This window comes from Mustelus asterias, chromosome 12, assembly GCF_964213995.1.
Source record: "Mustelus asterias chromosome 12, sMusAst1.hap1.1, whole genome shotgun sequence".
Taxonomy (NCBI): domain Eukaryota; kingdom Metazoa; phylum Chordata; class Chondrichthyes; order Carcharhiniformes; family Triakidae; genus Mustelus; species Mustelus asterias.
Window position 1 is genome coordinate 14486115 of NC_135812.1, and position 21763 is coordinate 14507877.

At 45.7% G+C, this 21763-nt stretch overlaps 1 protein-coding gene across 1 annotated transcript in view; it reads right to left on the minus strand.

Moving 5' to 3' along the window:
* Window positions 1–281: 281 nt before the first annotated feature.
* LOC144501835 (CUE domain-containing protein 1-like) overlaps window positions 282–21763 on the minus strand; it is a 29980-nt gene continuing 8498 nt past the window's right edge. The window contains exons 4-7 of the mRNA XM_078225887.1: window positions 16979–17072; window positions 15429–15487; window positions 12974–13043; window positions 282–12836 (exon numbers count right to left, since the gene is read on the minus strand). Of these exons, the coding sequence (XP_078082013.1) occupies window position 12836; window positions 12974–13043; window positions 15429–15487; window positions 16979–17072 (224 nt within the window). The 3' untranslated portion in view covers window positions 282–12835. The remainder of the gene's footprint in view (window positions 12837–12973; window positions 13044–15428; window positions 15488–16978; window positions 17073–21763) is intronic.

Sequence of the window (21763 nt, forward strand, 5' to 3'; positions counted from 1 at the left end):
TTAGGCCAATCCACCTAACCTGCACATCTTTGGAGTGTGGGAGGAAACCGGAGCACCCGGAGGAAACCCACGCAGACACGGGGAGAATGTGCAGACTCCACACAGACAGTGACCCAAGGCTGGAAACGAACCCGGATCCCTGGAGCTGTGAGGCAGCAGTGCTAACCACTGTGCCGCCCACGAGAGGAGATGAAAGTTGTGTCTAGATGAAGATGACTTATTTCACTTTGCCAGGACCTCGAATGACGAAGAACAAACACAGTTTTCGAAGAAAAGGCGTGGAGATTACAACACAAGTTTATTATAATTGAAGATCACTATTAACAAACAAACAAATCATCATTAAGCTTAAGAAAAAAAAAATCAGATATGGAAATATACTCTAAGATACCAACATCACAAACTCAATCATTTTTAAACCTCTTTATACTTCACATACTTTTTTTGTACATTAATGTTGGAGCAACAGGCATATAGTATGGTCATAGGTTCACATTTTCCATCTACATTTTAACATTCAAATACAAATTTAAGATGATTTTTGTTGTTCAAAGATTTTCCGTTAACTCTTACCGCTCTTGACAGAAGCAAAACTTCATATTCAAGCGTTTCTTTTTTTAAAAAAAAAATCATTCAAGAAATGCTCTTTATAGCTGAGGGTAAATTTGACAAACATCAGACCATTTGACACAAAATTGAATTTCCTTTCTCTGGTGGGGCACCCGAAGGCAAATCGCAAAAAAAAAACTTCAAACCCAAAATTTACCTCAACAAAAGGAGTTAATTCTACAGTGGTAACTAATTCGGAATATAACAGCATGTACCACAAACCTCAGAGGGATGAGCATCTTAGAGCTGTGTTTACGAAAGGAAGGAGAATGCCACCAAGTATAGCCCACGGATGGGAGGAGGAACACTGCTGTGAAAGCAGCTTCTCCGAGGCTTTGGAAAGAGATGTTTCTGCAGAGAGTTCAGAGATGGAGAGCTAGCCTTTGATGAATGGAGGGAGCAGGCAACAAGCAGTAAACCACAGATGTAGGACATGCCACTGCAGTCAAACAAGGCAACCCCGTTAATCCCAAGGCAATAACCATGGATTTGTCGCAGAATAAAAGTTCCCAACATATCTCTGCCTGGATGTTCCTCCGGCATGAGATGTACATGTGCACATGTGTCTGTGCCTATGACTGAGCAAGCGCGGCGCATGTGAGTGTGCACACTAGTGCATATGCAGTAGTATGTGTACAAACATGTGGACATACAAGTGTGGTGAGTGCATATACACAAATATGTGCACATACAAATGTGCATGCACGTGTATGTTTGAGTGTGCATGAGTGTTTGCATATTTGAATGTACATATATAAATGTTTGTGTACGCATTGTGATTGTGTATATGTGGTGTGCATATGCAAATATTTCTGTATGCATGTGTTATTGTGTGCATGTTTCAGCGTGCACATGTGAATGTTTGTGTGTGCATGTGTTATTATGTGCATGTTTAAGTGTACGTATGTGAATGTGTCGGTGTATATGACCAAATGCGTGTTTGAAAGCGCCTTTTACAGAAAATGGGCGACACGTCATTGTATCACTGTGGTTCTGTGATTTTATGGTGAAGAGGGAGGGACTGGGTAGCCCATGTGGAAAACAGCGTGCCTCAAATGGATTAGAATTGAGCAAAATTTAAGAAAATAAATGTTTGTGTGTGCATGTGTGATTGTGCATATGCAAATATTTGTGTATATGTGGTGTGCATATGCAAATATTTGTGTATATGTGGTGTGCATATGCAAATATGTGTGCATATGTGATGTGCATATGCAAATATTTGTGCATATGTAATGTGCATATGCAAATATTTGTGCATATGTGATGTGCATATGCAAATATTTGTGTATACATGTGTTAAATATGCGTACACAAACTTATTTAAGAAAATAACATTAGCCAAGCCACTGGTCATGTCACATTGATACCTCGCGGTAATGTAAACAGTCGTTAGATTTGTGCAGACGGTTGTGGGTCAAATAATGGTTAAATTTCCCATTGCATGGATATTAGTTTATTGCTCCAGCAGTAGATACAAACCAGTGGGTTTTATCCATTAGCCAAGTTCCCCTTTCTCGGAAACAATCATTCGGCACAGTCTTTAGGAGTCTGATTTGAATACGTCGTCACCAGGAAAAACATATCCACAAAATTAGACAATTTCCATGAAATTCCTGAATGGATACAGCTTCACAAAACAAACATGGTTGAACAGAGAGTCACCAGGATGCCACAGAGTGAAATGCCGCTCTGAATATATTATCCTCAAATTGGCACCAATCTACACGTAGGTTTTAATATTGTGCCCCCCCCCCCCAGGCTCAGTGAGTGAGCGTGTGCCAAACTTTTGAGTACGCCAACTCCAGAATGGTAAGGAGTTGTGCACTAGATTAAGTACAATTAATATTTAATCCAAGACCAGATAGGATGCTTCGAGGATATCATGATTCCTTTAACCGGGTTTGAATACAATCACTCCAAAAGAGCCAGCTTCCGGGTTTGAATACTCCGAAGGGTTTTAATCTATAATCTAATCCGAGGTTATTTTTCAGTGAAGGAACTAACAAAAAACATTCCTCAATTCACGGAATCTGGCCGGTTACAATAAAAGCAAAATACTGTGGATGCTTGGGGATCTGAAGTAAAAACAGAAAGCGCTGGAAGACTGGGGGGGGCGGGGGGGTACATTTTCCACTCCTGCCTGCCATGGGTTTCATTGGCCAGAGTTTTACCTGCCTCGAACTGGGGCAGGCGAGGCTCGCAGAACGGAACTCTCCCTTGGCCTTGGGTGGGAATTTACGAGGCTCACCCCAACAAAGTGGTAAAATCCTGCCCATAGAACCCCCACAGTGCAGAAGAGGCCATTCAGCCCATCGTGTCCACACCGGCTCTCTGACAGAGTATCTTACCCAGTCCCTCTTCCTCTGTTCTCTTCCAAACAAAGGAGACCGGGGGACGATTCACTTGAGAACTTTAAAATTATATGAATAGTTTTAACAGGGTGGACACAGAGAGAGTGCTTCCTCTGTTTGGGAAGATGATAACTAGAGGTCATCAGTACAAGATAGTCTTCAAGAAATCCAACAGAGAATTCAGAAGGAACTTGTTCTTCCAAAAGAGTGGCGAGAATGTGGAACTCACTACGACAGGGAGTGGTTGAAGGGAAGAGAATTTTTTTTAAAATCTCAATCGGGGGACTTGGGCGTTGCTGGCTGGCCAGCATTTATTGCCCATCCCTAGTAGCCCTTGTTCAGAGGGCAGTTGAGAGTCAACCACATTGCTGTGACTCTGGAGTCACATGTAGGCCAGACCGAGGATGGCAGATTTCCTTCCCTAAAGGACATCAGCGAAGCAGATGGGTTTTTCCGACAATGGCTTCATGGTCATCAGCAGATTCCTAATTCCAGATATATTTTATGGAATTCAAATTCCACCATCTGCCATGGCGGGATTCGAACCGGGCTCCCCAGAATATTAGCTGGGTTTCTGGATTAATAGTCTAGCGATAATACCACGAGGCCATTGCCAGCATACGGTAGGCTAGCATGTGAGGGTGAGGGGGAGAGAGGGTTACGATGGTAGAGTCAGATGAAAACAAATGAGAGGGAACTCGAGTGGAGCATAAAAACTAGCACAGACTGGATGGGCTAAATGGCCTGCTCCTGTGCCATCTACCCTACGTAAAACAATTATAGATCACAGGGAATTGTTGCAACAAGTTTAATTCTCAGAATCGTCAAACAAATCTTTGAATATTAATTTATTGGCACAGGAGCCTGGCATGTCAGTCTGTCGGATGTGAACTCTCTCCTGCGAATATCCACACACAGCATGTTTGCTATTCTGGCACGGTGCAAAGCGTGAGCTAGGCCAAGGGGAAGGAAGGAAACGTGGGGGCAAGTCAATGAACGACTCTCTGGTCTGGCAAAGCCTTCGTGAGTGGTGAGGGGTTGGCCAAAATGGGAGAAGAAAATGACCTCAAAAAGAGGATGGGTTAGTCGCCAACCGACTGGTGTGGCACTAGGAAAGCAAACTTCAAACATCACCTCACGGAACTCAGGGCTGGACCAAAGGCTTCTTGAGAAATGGAGTGAAGGAGTCGGAGGACATTCCCTAATGCAGGGAACTGCTTTATCACACAATCATAGAATCCTACAATGCAGAAGGAGGCCATTCGGCCCATTGAGTCTGCACCGACCACAATCCCATCCAGGCCCTATCCCCATAACCCCATGTATTTACCCTAGCTAGTCCCCCTTACAGTAAAGGGCAATTTAGCATGGTCAATCAACCTAACCCGCACATCTTTGGAGTGTGGGAGGAAACTGGAGCACCCGGATGAAACCCACGCAGACAAGGGGAGAACGTGCAAACTCCACACAGTCAAGCCTCTAAATCATGTTGTTCTGGGAATGTGAGATACGTCCCAAACAATGTAGTTCAAAGATTCTTTGATAGAATCATAGAATCCCCACAGTGCAGAAGGAGGCCATTCTGCCCATCGAGCCTGCACCGACCACAATCCCACCCAGCCCCTATCCCCGTAACGCCATGTATTTACCCTGTTAGTCCCCCTGACACTAAGTGGCAATTTAGCATGGCCAATCAACCTAACCTGCACATCTTTGGACTGTGGGAGGAAACCGGAGCACCCGGAGGAAACCTACGCAGACACGGAAGAATGTGCAGACTCCGCACAGTGACCCAACCGGGGAATCGAACCTAGGTCCCTGGTGCCGTGAGGCAGCAGTGCTAACCCACTGTGCCACCGTGCCGCCCTTTAAGTTTCTACAGATTCAAACGTTTCAAGTGGAGGAGCGGCATTCTCTCTTACTAACCAGATAGCAACTCAGCTGCAAAGATTCAACTCCTTGTTTTCCATATTCTTTCCCCTTGGGATCCTTTCCCTACAGCCTGTCCCGTGTACTAGCTTTACCCAAAGATGCAAACTGCATGCAATTATATTTTGCTCATGCTAATAGCTTCGTACCAAGGTTCAGGCTTCATTCACACCTGCTCCCGGCTCCATTCCATTGACCCCACTTGCAGGAATTCTGCAGATTCCAAATATAAGGGAGAAATTATGGTCACTCTTTAAAAAGATGTGGGCTAAACAAACCAAGAGGCAATTCTTTCTGGATGTATCACAGCTTGGTATGGCTCCTGCTCTGAGCAAGGCCGCAAGAAACTGCAAAGGGCCGTGAATGAAGCCCAGTCCATCAAACCAGCCTCCCATCTCTGTCTACACTTCCCACAACCATAGAAAAGCAGCCAGCACAATCAAGGACCCCACACACTCCAGACATTCTCTCTTCCGCCTTCTTCCATCGGGGAAAAAGATACAAAAGTCTGAGGTCACGTACCAACCGACTCAAGAACAGCTTCTTCCCTGCTGCCATCAGACTTTTGAATGGACCTACCTTGCATTAAGTTGATCTTTCGCTACACCCTAGCTATGACTGTTACACTACATTCTGCTCTCTCTCCTTTCCTTCTCTATGAACGGTATGCTTTGTCTGTATAGTGCGCAAGAAACAATACTTTTCAGTGTATGTCGATACATGTGACAATAATAAATCAAATCAAAATCATTCTGCCACTTGTGCTTCTTCTTGGCTCGATGGCAAAGATTGTGCCATTGCTCTGGGAGAGACACCTTAGCTGCAGCCCCTTTCCCTATCTGTACAATCTTGTCTAAAGACTTAAAAATAAATCTTTTGAGTCCTGAAGTCGGGTCCATCAGCTTTCAACACTGATTGGGGTCAATGGCATGAATTTCCATTCATTAACCACTCCTTCTACTTGTTACATTTAGACTATTTGATCTCCATGCTGCCCGCACCCCCACTTCATATCCCTGCAAGGTGCCTGGTGACCATAGACATCGCCATGCTCTGCAGCAAGATGGCACTCACTAAGATGGTCTGAAGCATAAAACCCAAGTTGGAACCCTTGACACTTTCCTCTTTGTCCCATTTGGTGGCAAAGACAAGCAACCTGCTATCTCACTATCATAGAATCCTACAATGCAGAAGGAGGCCATTCAGCCCATTGAGTCTACACCACCCACAATCCCACCCAGGCCCTATCCCCATAACCCCATGCATCTACCCTAACTAGTCCCCCAACACTAAGGGGCAATTTAGCATGGCCAATCCGCCTAACCCGCACATCTTTGGACTGTGGGAGGAAACCGGAGCACCCGGAGGAAACCCACGCAGACACGGGGAGAATGTGCAAACTCCGCACAGACAGTGACCCAAGCTGGGAATCGAACCTGGGTCCCTGGCGCTGTGAGGCAGCAGTACTAACCACTGTGCCACCGTGCCGCACATGTTTATTCATATAAATGTAAGGATTCTTGTTGACTTAGTGGTTCAGCATCTTATAGTGCAGAAACATACAAAAGCTTACAATCTGGGGTTACATACTAGTTACAATTAATGTAATCAGTTACAAACTAATCGAGAGTAAGGATGTCTAGACACAGGGCTCAGTTAAAGCTCGGAGCAAAGCCCCAGATTGTGAGTTAATGTATGGTACTGCCCTATAAGATGCTGAACCACTAGGTCAACAAGAATCCTTAACATTTACACGAGCAAACAGCCCCTACTTAAGAGTAAAGGGAGTACAGTTCCTGCCTCGCACGGCAGTTTAGCAGACTTAACCAGAAGGCGACTACAAGATCTATTTTATCTGACAAAACATGACACAGTTTGTGTTCTGCAATTCATCTAGAGGTTTTCGACTTGTGCAAGTGCCATTATTTTTTTACCTTGGTTCAGTCTGTTTCTGATAGCTGGCTAAATACCCTGAATGGTTAGAAAGAATCTCCATGCTGTAACTTTACAAAACAGGTAAAATGTTTCAATGTCACGGTCATATAAAAAAATAAACCTTTAGCCCACAAAACGTTATTCTCTCTCCTAATATACTGATTGCACTGGAGTAGTAACAATGATATGTTCGAACCAGGCCACACTGGGACTGGTGTAGATACTACATTGTCACATTTTGCACATGGTGCAATGGCAAAATAAAGTTTAAAGTTTTTATTTATTGGTCACAAGGCTTACATTAAAACCGCAATGAAGTTACTGTGAAATTCCCCAACGAAAGCAAACTTCAAACATCACCTCGCGGTTCAGTCTGGTGTGAAGCAGAAGGTGGGTCATGTACTCGGCAGGAAACTCCAGGCTGTGACTGCTTTTTTGTAGGTTCTTGAAGGCAGGACATTATAAAACTCTGCAGCTCTTAACTCGTTCTTTCTCTCTGACCATCCCTCATAATGCTGGATGCATTTGGAATAAGCCTTACAATGTTACACCGGCACCGTGAAGGATGAGAATGGCCTTTAATGAAAGCAAAATACTGCGGATGCTTGAAATCTCAAATAAAAAACAGAAAATGCTAGAAAGACTCAACAGATCTGGCAGCATCTGTGGAGAGAGAAATAGAGCTAAAGTTTAATGTCCAACATGGTTCTTCTTCAGAGTTCTGAGGAAGAGTTGTGGCGAACATTAAACATTTAACTCCGTTTCTCTCTCACTCCACAGATGTTGCCAGTTATTCCAGTGGTTGAATGGCCCTTTGGTTGTTGCAGTGTCCCATGTCCCCTCCGTGGCTCACTTCCATCCAGCCCCAGGTCAGGCACTGGGAATTATCTGATGCCTCATTGTCTGAGGTTCCGTCAGGAAGTTTTGCCACTGTTAGGGCTTTCTCTGTAGTACAGGTAACCCCGGCTCAGCAAGAAAGTGGCCACATCAGCCAATAGCTGTCACTCCAACTCACAATTTCCAACGATGGAGTTATTTTTTTCATGATGTGGAGATGCCGGCGTTGGACTGGGGTAAACACAGTAAGAGTTTTAACAACACCAGGTTAAAGTCCAACAGGTTTATTTGATAGCAAATGCCATTAGCTTTTGGAGTGCTGCTCCTTCGTCAGATGGAGTGGGTATCTGCTCTCAAACAGGGCACAGAGACACAAAATCAAGTTACAGAATACTGATTAGAATGCGAAACTCTACAGCCAACCAGGTGCTGTGAGGCGGCAGTGCTAACCACTGTGCCATCGTGCCACCCAAACCCACTTACAAACCCAGTGCTAACCACTGTGGAGTTCACTCCCAACCAGACCTGGTTGGCTGTAGAGATTCGCATTCTAATCAGTATTCTGTAACTTGATTTTGTGTCTCTGTGCCCTGTTTGAGAGCAGATATCCACTCCATGTGACGAAGGAGCAGCGCTCCGAAAGCTAATGGCATTTGCTACCAAATAAACCTGTTGGACTTCAACCTGGTGTTGTTAAAACTCTTACCGTTATTTTTTTTCCTCAGTGTTGCTAAGCTGTTACCATCATTCATTTCAGTTCATTTTATTAGTGTCACAAGTAGGCTTACATTAACACTGCAATGAAGTTACTGTGAAAATTCCCGAGTCGCCACACTCCGGCGCCTGTTTGGGCTCACTGAGGGAGAATTTAGCACGGGCCAATCCACCTAACCAGCATGTCTTTCAGACTGTAGGAGGAAACCGGAGCACCTGGAGGAAACCCACGCAGAAACGGGGAGAACTTGCAAACTTCACACAGACAGTGACACAAGCCGGGAATCGAACCTGGGTCCCTGGTGCTGTGAGGCGGCAGTGCTAACCACTGTGCCACCCAAACCCACTTACAAAGGACTTCATTCTGTAATGGTGAGGGAGTCCAGAACTAGGGGTCATAGTTTGAGAATAAAGGGTAGACCTTTCGGACTGAGGTGAGGAGAAATTTCTTCACCCAGAGGGTGGTGAATGTGTGGAATTCACTTCCACAGAATGTATTTGAGGCCAAAACGTTGTCTGATTTCAAGAAGAAATTAGATACAGCTCTTGGGGCTAAAGGGATCAAGGGATATGGGAGGAAACGGGGATCGGGATATTGAATTTGACGATCAGCCATGATCAAGATGAATGGCGAAGCAGGCTGGAAGGGCCGAATGGCCTCCTCCTGTTTCTAGTTTCTATGTTTCAATGTAAAGGAGGAGGTGCTTTACTGATGCATCATTTGCAATGAGACCCCCTCCCCTGAGCAGGTTACAGAGAGGAACTCTACTCACAAGAAGCAGCGCCAGGCCAGGCACTGAGGTCTGAACAGATCCAAAAAGAGGTACCACTTAATCGTGTGTCTGTATGCTTGACCTAATCCGTCTGGATTCATATCCTGTTGTAAGACAGCCTTATTCAGTTTGACTCAAATTTTGCATATGCAACAGATGTAACTTGGTATGGAAGAGACTCCCCCCATCCCAACCCTATATGGAAATCAGCAGAATTTCCATATGGAAATATGGAAATCAGCAGAATTTCCATATGGGGGAGATTGAACAGATTGGGTCTGTACTCGTTGGAGTTTAGAAGGCTGAGGGGTGATCTTATAGAGACATATAAGATGATGAAGGGGCTGGACAGGGTAGAGGTAGAGAGATTCTTTCCACTGAGAAGGGAAACCAGAACGAGAGGGCACAGCCTCAAAATAAGTGGGGGCCGGTTCAGAACAGAGTTGAGGGGGAACTTCTTCTCTCAGAGGGTAGTGAATCTCTGGAATTCTCTGCCCATTGAAGTGGTGGAGTCTACCTCGTTGAATATGTTTAAATCATGGGTAGATAGATTTCTGATCGCTAAGGGAATTAAGGGATATGGGGAGAAGACGGGTAAGTGGAACTGATCCACTTCAGATCAGCCATGATCTTGTTGAATGGCGGGGCAGGCTCGAGGGGCTAGATGGCCTACTCCTGCTCCTATTTCTTATGTTCTTCTGTTCTTATGAATTAACAGATAGTAGGCCGGTGAACAGGGAGAATCATCGCTGTGAATTCCCTTAAGATTACATTTTTAAAAATGAAAGAATAATTTTTCCTCCAATCTCGCAAATTGATATCTGCAACTCGGAATTGCTTCTTTCAGCTGCAGGTGTTGACAGGAGGGTGGCCTTGACATTTAAGCTCTGTTCTGGTTAAGAATTGTCCAACAGACCATTTCATGTACCTGTCAAAGAAATCCTATTAGTGCTTGGTTCCCTAGCTGTTATAACGCAAGCGATATTCTGTTAAGAGCAGTGACTTTCCATACCACTCTATCTCCGCAAAGGTTAGACGTGACGCCATAAGATTTAACAAGTAGAGGGGATGTACAGATATCTTTCACATGTTGTCCGTAGTTTCCGCAAAGTGTGCTGGAATATTCATACATAGAATATTTTTTTCTTAAAAACCTAACACTTTATACTACTGCAAAAAAATCAGGTTTACTCCTCATCCTCTCACCCGTGGCAACTTGCATTTTAACATCTTTAACATGAAACAGCTCCTTCAGTCACCGTGTGAGGTAACACTGTAAACTTACTTGCGGGGTTTTCACAGGTATCTCCAAGCAAACACATTGATAATGCCTTCACACAGCAACCACAAGGATTGCTGCCTTGGCATTCCAATTCTTTTCCATCCTGATCCTCTTTCCCTGCAAGAAGCTAGATAAATGATCTATTGTCAGATTCTTGCCAAACCTGTTTCGTCACCAGTGACCACGGCTCAGTGGCACAGTGGTTGGTACTGCTGCCTCACAGCGCCAGGGACCCGTGTTCGATTCCGGCCTCGGGTGACTCTCTGTGTGGAGTTTGCATGTTCTCCCCGTGTCTGCATGGGTTTCCTCCAGGTGCTCCGGTTTCCTCCCACACTCCAAAAGGTTAGGCTAATTGGCCACGCTCAATTGCCCCTTAGCGTCAGGGAGATTGGCAGGGTAAACATGTGGGGTTACAGAGGTAGGGCCTGGGTGGGATCACTGTTAATGTGGACTCAATGGGTTGAATGGCCTATTTCTGCACTATGGTTCAATGACCAGGAGGGGTTACGGGAATAGGACATGGGTGGGATTGTGGTCAGTGCAGACTCAATGGGCTGAATGGCCTCCTTCTGCACTGTGGGGATACTATGATGATTCCAGGTAAATAAGGCTACATTTTACCAGCTGCAATAAGACTCCATTACTGCCAGACTCAGATTTAATTCCTCCCAGCAGACCCAGCTCTGTGCATGCTTGGCCACGGTAGTTTTGGTTCAGTCGATATGATGTCACATTCATCTCCCCACTTACATGACTGAAGGAAGTGAACAGAAGGAGGACATTAGCAACAATGGTTTACCAATGAGCAACATATGAGGGGAATCCAGGACCAATTGAAATTGCTTCTTTTTTTAATTCATTCTTGTGACATGGGCGTCACTGACTGGCCAGTATTTATTGCCCATCCCTAGTTGTCCTTGGAGGACAGTTGAGAGTCAACCACATTGCTGTGGCCCTGGAGTCACATGTAGGCCAGACCAGGTAAGGACGGCAGATTTCCTTCCCTAAAGGGCATTAGTGAACCAGATGGGTTTTTCCGACAATGGTTTCATGGTCATCAGTAGATTCTTAATTCCAGATATTTTTTATTGGATTCAAATTTCACCATCTGCCGTGGCGGGATTTGAACCCGGCTCCCCAGAACATTAGCTGAGTTTCTGGATTAACAGTCTAGCGATAATACCACTAGGTCATCGCCACACTTGTTTGCTTTTCCCTAGCCAGGGCTGGGTAGTGAAAAGGTTGAACAGAGAGTATTGGAACTGATACCAGGGGAATTTTCGGCCACGTTCGCCCCCAAACTGGAAAATCCCACCTGAGGTCAACGGAGTTTTCCATGTTCCGCCCCTCGCCCGCTCCGATTCCCGTGGCGGGCGGGACGGGAAAATCAGTCTCCATGTTTTTGATATGCTTAAATTCCTGCATGGGTTCTTTACCTTACACACGTCTACAATACTGGAAAGAGGGCACATTAATGCTGCGGTGGATATACCATGCGGCCCACAGCCCTGTCACTGCAAGTCGTGGCTAAACGTTTCAACATTTGCTTCGGGCAACATTTCCCGCTTGTAAATGACCATTCAGGCTGAGCATCGATTGACACTTTTGTGGCGTGATTATGACTCAACCTAGCCAAGGCCTCAAGTCCCGTGCTCATTGATATTCGTCACAACCATTAGATGGTTCTTCATCGCGGTTAATCCTGTGGCACGCTATAATCTAGCATTTCTTTAAAAAAATATAGAAAAAGGAAAAACAAACGGGCCCAGTAATGACAACAGAAACATTGACACAATGGGATATGTTCCGGGCCTGTTGAAAGGGCCTGTTAATTCATACAGCATACCATCAGGCACGTGACACCCAATAAGGACATCATTTGACAATAAACTAAAAGAATTACTCCGCCTATTTGAATCGAACGGCAGTCCAAGCGGAATACAATTCAATGTCTGGATTAGGCCGCTTCTATAAAAAAATATTGTAATACAAGGTTATAGTTAAAAACTAGACCCCGGTTGTCAACCAGTTGCTCTTAGCCATTGTGAGTCAGGGTTAGGACTATGGCAAGGCCTAGATGGAAAGATCTAGACATCTATAACTTGAGAATCACACAGGATTAAAGATAAAAACGTGAACAGCACCCGAACCCTTGACTTACAATGGTGGTGGATGGGTTACCTTGATTCTCCACCCCCCTCCCGCTCCCCCCCCCCGCGCCCCCCCCACCCTCCCACCCCCCTTACCTCCCACCCCCATTTAATTGTGCCTTATTCATTACAGAAATGGTTAAAAAGCAGATGAAGAGATGTACATTAACTGTCGCCAACTTCATCTATGAAGTCTAATAGTCCTTCAGTGTAATCACTGGACAAAGCTCCTTGAGTAGAAAGGTGTCAGGATCTGCAAGGGAAGAGAAAGAGGAAGAGAAAATGTGAATCAAATGGCTAAGGTGTGTTCCAATAGAATTCACCTCAAGAGATTGATATTCAAACAGGTGAAAACACGCTAAGAAGAAGAACCATTCTCTTAAAGCTTACCATGACTGTCCATCCTTATTTTCTTCATCTTCCTCCTGTAAGGGCTGCTTTCGGATTTGGGTATCTTCATCTAAAAGGGAGGGAGAGAGATATAGACTGGCGTAACTTTTAAATAACTTTTTTATTCATTCACAGGACGCGGGCCTCGCTGGCTGGGTCAGCGTTTATTGCCCATCCCTAATTGCCCTTGAACTGAGCGGCTTGCTCAGCCAATTCAGAGGGCACTTAGGGGTCAACCACATTGCTGTAGCTCTGGAGTCACGTGTAGATAAGGACAGGGCGGCATGGTGGCTAGCACTGCTGCCTCACAGCACCAGGGACCCGGGTTCTCCCCGTGTCTGCGTGGTTTTCCTCTGGGTGCCTCAGTTTCCTCCCACAGTCCAAAGAAGTGCGGGTTAGGTGGATTGGCCATGATAAATTGCCCCTTAGTGTCAGGGGGACTAGCTAGGGTAAATGGGAATAGGGCCTGGGTGGGATTGTCGTCGGTGCAGACTCAATGGGCCGAATGGCCTCCTTCTGCACTGTATGATTCTATGACAGCTAAAGGACATTCATGAACCTGGTGGGTTTTTACGACAATCAATTCATTGTCATCATTAGACTTCGAATTCCAGAAATTTATTGAATTCAAACTTCACCATCTGCCGTGGTGGGATTCAAACCCTAGTCCCCAGATCATTATCCTAGATCTACTGGATTACTAGTCCAGTGACAATACCACTGCACCACCTCCTCCCCCGTATGTACTGACAGCCACATCTTGCAGTCACCAAAACTCACTCAATGTCCCCTTCCTCTGCATCCTTTCTTACTTTAAATGTTAAATTGCTTAAATTCATATTCTTATTGACTTAAACCACAGTTAAAACAACCTATTCCTCTTTCCATCTCTGCTTCGAATTCCAACTCAAACCCAATACCTCACGAGATGGATTCCAGAGATGAGGGGTTTGCCATATGAAGAGAGATTGAACAGTTTGGGCCGATACTCTCCGGAATTTAGAAAAATGAGAGGAGAGCAAATTTTGGTATACAAGATGATAAAAGCTATGGATAAAGTAGATGTGAAGTGATGCTTCCTCTTGTGGGGCATTCTAGGACGGGAGGTCATAGTCTTAGGATAAGGGGTAGCAACTTTAAAACAGAGTTCAGGAGAAACTACTTCCCCCAAAGGGTTGTGAATCTGTGGAATTCGCTACCCCAAAGTGCGGTGGATGCTGGGAGAGTGACTAAATTTAAGGAGGAGCTAGACAGATTTTTAATTGGTAATGGGGTTGGAGGGTTATGGGGAGAAGTCAGGAAAATGGTGATGAGGAGCATATCAGCCATGATCGAATGGCGGAATGGACTTGATGGACTGAATGGCCTAATTCTGCTCCTGTATCTTATGAACTTATGGCAGCACGGTCCCATGTGGTTACAACTTCACGCAATCTTTAGGCTTCCTGCCTCCTCAAAGTTTAGGCCGTAATGCAGCAAAGAATAAGCCTCAGGCCAAAGGCCAGACCAAACCAAATCCATGCTTGGTTTCGTTGGTCAGAACATTGAATACAGGAGTTGGAACGTCTTGTTGAAGTTGTACAAGACATTGGTAAAGCCACACTTGGAATACTGTGCACAGTTCTGATCACCCTATTATAGAAAGGGTATTATTAAACTAGAAAGAGTGCAGAAAAGATTTACTAGGATGCTACCGGGGCTTGATGGTTTAAGTTATAAGGAAAGGCTGGATACACTGGGACTTTTTTCTCTGGAGCGTAGGAGGCTGAGGGGTGATCTTATAGCGGTCTATAAAATAATGAGGGGCATAGATCAGCTAGATAATCAATATCTTTTCCCAAAGGTAGGGGAGTCTAAAACTGGAGGGCATAGGTTTAAGATGAGAGGGGAGAGATACAAAAGGTTCCAGAGGGTCAATTTTTTCACACACTGAGTGGTGAGTATCTGGAACAAGCTGCCAGAGGTAGTAGTAGAGGCTGGTACATTTTGTCCTTTAAAAAGTGTTTAGACAGTTACATGAGTAAGGTGGCTATTGAGGGATATGGGCCAAGCGCGGGCAATTGGGACTAGCTTAGTTGTTAAAAACAAAAGGCGGCATGGACAAGTTGGGCCGAAGGGCCTGTTTCCGTGCTGTAAACCTCTCTGACTCTATCCCACCACGTATGACCGTAAGACCATAAGACGTAGGAGCAGAATTAGGCCACTCGGCCCATCGAGTCTGCTCCGCCATTCAATCATGGCTGATATTTTTCTCATCCCCATTCTCCTGCCTTCTCCCCATAACCCCTGACCCCCTGATGTCCCATCCCCACCAGCAGTGGTAGCAAGGGGACTAATCTAGAGAATGGAATGCTTTGTTGGAAAGACCATACACTCCAATGACAATGACATCCATACAATGACAATTTTGTGCCCTGTTTGCATATTTAAAAAATGTACATGCAAATATTCTTACCGCAAGAATGACCTTCTACATCATCGAGGAGGTTTGCTGTTGAGGCTGCTGTTCCAAGACTGTGTTGCCAGACAGGTAAAGGAAAAAACACATTGAAACATTGCAATTTGCGAAGTCAATGGCTGAATAATGACAATTTAAGTTACCCCTGACAACGTGTCCATGTCTATTTGGCTGACAGTGCTGTAAAATATTACTGTATAAAGTACATTGCACAATATTATTTCTTACCGCAGTAATGCAGAGATGTGTAGGTTAGGGTGATTGGCCATGCTTAATTGCCCCTTAGTGTCAGGGGGAGTAGTAGGGCAAATACGTGGGGTTATGGGGACAGGGTTTGGGTGGGATTGCTGTTAGTTCGGACTTGATGGGCCGAATAACATCCTTCTGCACTGTAGGGATTCTATGAAAGGATCAGGTTACCTACTAGCTTGCAAGCTCTGGCCTTTCTCATGGTTGGAGCGAATGGGATCAAAGGCTATGGGGAGAAAGCAGGATTAGGCTACTGAGTTGGATGATCAGCCATGATTGTGATGAATGGCGGAGCAGGCTCGAAGGGCCGAATGGCCTCCTCCTGCTCCTACCTTCTATGTTTCAGCGTTGTGGATCTTGGCATTTTAGCTGTCAAACCCTCTGTTATTGCCTCGGACATTTCCAGAGTCTTCACAGAGACCGGAACCGTATCTATCGAAGGATGATGGGGCCAATCATTCAGGATTGAGATGAGGAGAAGTGCCTTCACTCAAAGGGATTGTGAATCTTTGGAATTCCCTGCTCCGGAGGGTTATGGGTGCTTCATTGTTGACTATATTAAAGGCTCGATAGATAGGTATTTGGTCTCTTGTGGGATTAAGGGAGACGGGGAGCAGGCGGGAAAGTAGAGTTGAGTTCAGGTTCCGCTCAAAGTTCTCCTGCATCTAATAACCGTATGAAATGTTTCGACCTGGGATGAACTCACACACCTCGAAGGCTCACTGCCGTTTGGTTCCAAGCCACTTACTTCCCCTTCAGAAATTTGTAACCATCTTATAAACACAATCTGTTCAACACTAGAACATTGCGCTCATATTTGGTGAGGCTCTATGAACATCTCCATTGAACTCCATTGGGGTGGCACAGCGGTTAGCACTGCTGCTTCACAACTCCAGGGATCTGGGTTCAATTCCGGCCTTGGGTCACTGTCTGTGTGGAGTTTGCACATTCTCCTCGTGTCTGCGTGGGTTTCCTCTGGGTGCTCCGGTTTCCTCCCACACTCCAAAGATGTGCGGGTTAGGTTGATTGGCCATGCAAAATTGACCCTAGTGTCAGGGAGATTAGCGGGGTAAATATGTGGGGTTATGGGAATACAGCCTGGGTGGGATTGTGGTCGGTGGTGACTAGATGGGCCGAATGTCCTCCTTCTGCACTGTAGGGATTCTATGATTACTTCCCGACACCGACTGCTGCCAAGCCAAGCCTATCCGGATTTTCTCATCTACTCCACCACAGTGGTGCCCTGGGTCCCGGCCCTTCGCCTTGGCTATTCCGTGATAAAGGACCACCAAGGATACGTGTGATGTTTTAAGGAATGCTTTCGCTTCAACTTCCTCATCTTCGTCTTCTCTGAAAACGCTCGGGCCAACTCGAAAAGCTTCTTCCGCGTTGCTGAAAGATAAAAGCAATGGGTCAGCTCTCCCCTGAGTTAACATCAGGTGTAGGAGGTGGCCATTCAGCCCCTTTACTCCACTCCGCCATCCAATCAAGTTCTTCTGCCTCAATGAGTTTGTGCTCATGACAGGTGAACTGTGTCATAATTACATAACCAACCTACCACCTCCACCCCCCCCACTCCCCCCACACAACCGTAGCCCAGTCCATCACACAAACCAGCCTCCCATCCATTGACTCCGTCTACACTTACTGCTGCCTCGGCAAAGCAACCAGCATAATCATGGACCCCACCCAACCCGGACATTCTCTCTTCCACCTTCTTCCGTCGGGAAAAAGATACACAGTTTTGGGACAAGCGAGGCCGTAAGATCCAGCCCTACAAATCAAAGTCCCAGATGACCATAGGCTGCTCTCCCCTTTGAGAGGGAGAGCTGACTGGTGGCGATTTAACCTGAGGGGTCACAACATCTCCCCCCACAACTACAAAAGGTCGTGAATGAAGCCCAGTCCATCATGCAAACCAGCCTCCCATCCATTGACTCTGTCTACACTTCCTGTTGCCTCGGGAAAAGCAGCCAGCATAATTAAGGACCCCACGCACCCCGGACATTCTCTCTTCCACCTTCTTCCTTCGGGAAAAAGATACAGAAGTCTGAGGTCACGTACCAACCGACTCAAGAACAGCTTCTTCCCTGCGGCTGTCAGACTTTTGAATGGACCTACCTTATATTAAGCTGATCTTTCTCTACACCCTAGCTATGACTGTAACATTGTATTCTGCTCCCTCTCCTTTCCTTCTCCCCTATGTACTCTATGAATGGTATACTTTGACTGCATAGCGCGCAAGAAACAATACTTTTCACTGTATCCCAAGACATGTGGCAATACATCAATCAAATCAAAACCATGCGGTCTGCATTTTCAGGCTGCAGGAAGATACAACTGAGGGTAAAAATGGCCATTTCCTGTTCTGAAGCCACAGAACAAAGAAAACGACAGCACAGGACCAGGCTCTTCGGCCCTCCAAGCCTGCACCGACCATGCTACCCGTCTGAACCAAAACCCTCTACCTTTCTGGGGACCATATCCCTCCATTCCCATCCTATTCATGTATTTGTCCAGACGCCCCTTAAAAACTACTATCGTATCTGCTTCCACTACCTCCCCCGGCAGCGAGTTCCAGGCACCCACCACCCTCTGTGTAAAAAAACTTGCCTCGTACATCTCCTTTAAACCTTGCCCCTCGCACTTTAAACCTATGCCCCTTAGTAATGGACTCTTCCGCCCTGGGAAAAAAGCTTCTGACTATCCAGACTTTCCGTAAGAAAAATGTTATTGGACTTTACTTAGGGATGAATGAATCGTATCCAAAGGAATGCAAAACAAGGTTTCCCTCCTCTTCTACTGATTCTCTGCTGGGCTAAAGTTCAATGTGTCCTGCCTGCACTATCCAAGTTCCCCATGGTTCATGAGAAGCAGAACAGTGGGTATTGGCAAGTTATCCCAGCCCAGGAGCCATCACAGCTGAACCCGGAACATCTCCTCAGCCTGTGTTCCACACATGAATTATTTCTGTCAGGCGTCGGCGGACAGTGATCAGGAGTGGAAACATGGAAGGATTTTCCCTTCCCTAAGCCGGGGATGCTGAGGCCCACTGCAGCGCCCCGCCTGCTACCCTACCCAATTTCAGCGAACAGGACATCAAATATAAGTGGGCATTTAAAATGACCAGACGGCCCATGATGCAAGGCTTCACTCGAATTGGTGAACTTGAGAATTAAACATCTTTCTTCGTCATTTATACACCAGCATTAACTCATACAGTATCACAGTTTCTCAACATCTGTTTAGAAAGGGCAAGGCCCATATTTGGCACATGCAACAATGGTGAAAGCGACTTCCGGAGTCTACACATTCGCAGTTAACTGCGGAAACCCAGGAGCTGTGGCGGTTGCCTGCTCCTCCACAGGATGTCCTGCTGAAATCCCCAAAGATTGAAATAGAGCTGACATGAATTTCCACTTGGTACTTTTAGTCTCATTGTTAAAAACCCCTTGAATAAGTTAAATGCTGTTAAATGAGGTATAATGGGGCTCGTGAGCTTGTGCACGACCAGTGGGAGAGAGACTGCAGCCAGAGTGAGATTTCAGCCAGAGTGAGGGTATCGGGAATTTGGAGCTGAGTGGGAATTCAGTGCTGAGGGGAAAGAGGGGCTCACCTTTGGGAGGAGCAGAGAGGCGGATCTGTGAGGGAGACTCGAAGGCAAGAGAGATGTAGAAAGAAATCGAACCCTGATGTCACAGCCAGCAGGTAAGGTGATTGGCTGGTGACTGGTAAGTAGTTTTTCTTTTCTTTCTTCTCTTTTTTCTCTCTTGGCATTGTAGTTGTTGTTGTTAAGTTAACTCAAAGGTTAAATCATGGCAGGAGATCCCAGACCCGGGTCATGCTCCTCTTGCACGATGTGGGAATTCAGGGACCCTTCCGGTGTCCCTGGCTCCATCACATACAGGAAAGTGTATCCAACTGCAGTTCCTGTTTGATCGCTTGACGGCTCTGGAGCTGCAGATGGATTCACTTTGGAGCATCCACGATGCTGAGGAAGTCATGGATAGCACATTCAGTGAGTTGGTCACTGCGCAGATAAAAATGACTGAAGGAGATAGGGAATGGGTGACCACCAGACAGAAGAAGAGTAGGAAGGCAGTGCAGGGGTCCCCTGCGGTCAGCTCCCTCCAAAACAGATATACCGTTTTGGATAGTGTTGGGGGAGATGGCTCACCAGAGGAAGGTGGCAGCGGCCAGGTTCATGGCACTGTGGCTGGCTCTGCTGCACAGGAGGGCAGGAAAAAGAGTGGCAGAGCTATAGTGAGGGGATTCAATTGTAAGAGGAATAGACAAGCATGTCTGCAGATGCAAACGAGACTCCAGGATGGTATATTGCCTTCCTGGTGCAAGGGTCAAGGATGTCTTAGAGCGGCTGCAGGGCATTCTGGAGGGGGAGGGTGAACAGACAGCTGTCGTGGTGCATATCGGCACCAACAATATAGGGAAAAAATAGAATGAGGTCCTACAAGCTGAATTTAGGGAGTTAGGAGTTAAATTAAAAAGTAGGATCTCAAAGGTAGTAATCTCAAGATTGCTACCAGTGCCATATGCTAGTCAGAGTAGGAATGTCTGTTCCTTAGTATTTTTGGAGGGTTATTTATGTCCTCCTTAGTGAAGACAAAGTATTTGTTCAGCTGTTCTGCCACCTCTTTGTTGCACATTATGAATTCACATGATTCTAACGGTAAGGGACCTACATTTGTCTTCACCAGTTTTTTCTTCTATATCTATAGGAGCTTTTGCAGTCAGTTTTTATGTTTTCCTCAAGCTTATTCTCGTATTCTATTTTCCCCTTCTGAATTAAACCCTTTGTCCTCCTCTGCTGGATTTTAAATTTCTCCCAGTCCTCAGATTTGCTGCCTTTTTGGGCCAATTTCTATGCCTCCCCTTTGGCTTTAACACTATCCCTGATTTCCCTTGTTAGCCACTTTCCCCGTTTTACTCTCACGCCAGACGGGGATGTACAGTTGTTGAAGTTCATCCATGTGTTCGTTAAATGTCTGCCATTGCCTATCCACTGTCAACTCCGCACATATCCTTTGCCAGCTTACCCCAGCCAAAGCATGTCTCATACCATCAAAGTTAGCTTTCCTTAAGTTCATGACCCTAGTCTCAGACTTAAATATGTCGCTCTCTATCTTAATGAAGAATTCTACCATCTTATGATCACTCTTCCCCAATGAATCTCGCTCCACATGGTTGCTAATGAATCTTCTTTCATTTCACAATACCCAGTCTAGAATGGCCTGCTCTCTAGTTGGTTCCTCGACATATTGGTCGAGAAAACCATCCCTTATACATTCCAGGAAATCCTCCTCCATCTCATTGCTACCAGTTTGGCGAGTCCAATCAATATGTAGATTGAGTCACCCATAATAACTGCTGTACCCTTACTGCACGCATCTCTAATTTCCTGCTTGATACCACCCCAACCTCACCACTGCTGTTTGGTGGTCTGTAACAACTTGCACTAGTGTTTTTATCCTTTGGTGTTCCACAACTTCACCCATACAGATTCCACATCATCCAGGCTAATGTCCTTCCTTACTATTGCATTAATCTCTTTAACCAGCAACACTACCCCACCCCCTTTCATTTCTGTCTATCTTTCCTGAATATTGAATACCCCTGGATGTTGAGTTCTCATCCCTGGTCATCCTGGAGCCAGGTCTCTGTGATCCCAATTATATCATATCCATTAATGACTCTCTGCGCAGTTAATTCATCCACCTTATTACAAACGCTCCTCGCATTGAGACACACAGCCTTCAGGCTTGTTTTTTTGGCATTTATTGCCCTCTTAGAATTATGATGTAATGCGGCCCTTTTTGATTTTTGTCTTTGGTTTCTCTGCCTTCCACTTTTTCCTTTACTGCCTTTAGTTTCTGTCCCCACTTTACTTCCCTCTGACTTCCAGAAGGATTCTGGTCGCCACACTACCAGAAAGATGTGAAGGCTTTGGAGAGGGTACAGAAAAGATTTACCAGGATGTTGCCTGGTATGGAGGACATTAGCTATGAGGAGAGATTGGAGATTGGTTTGTTCTCGCTGGAATAACAGAGGTTGAGGGGTGACCTGAT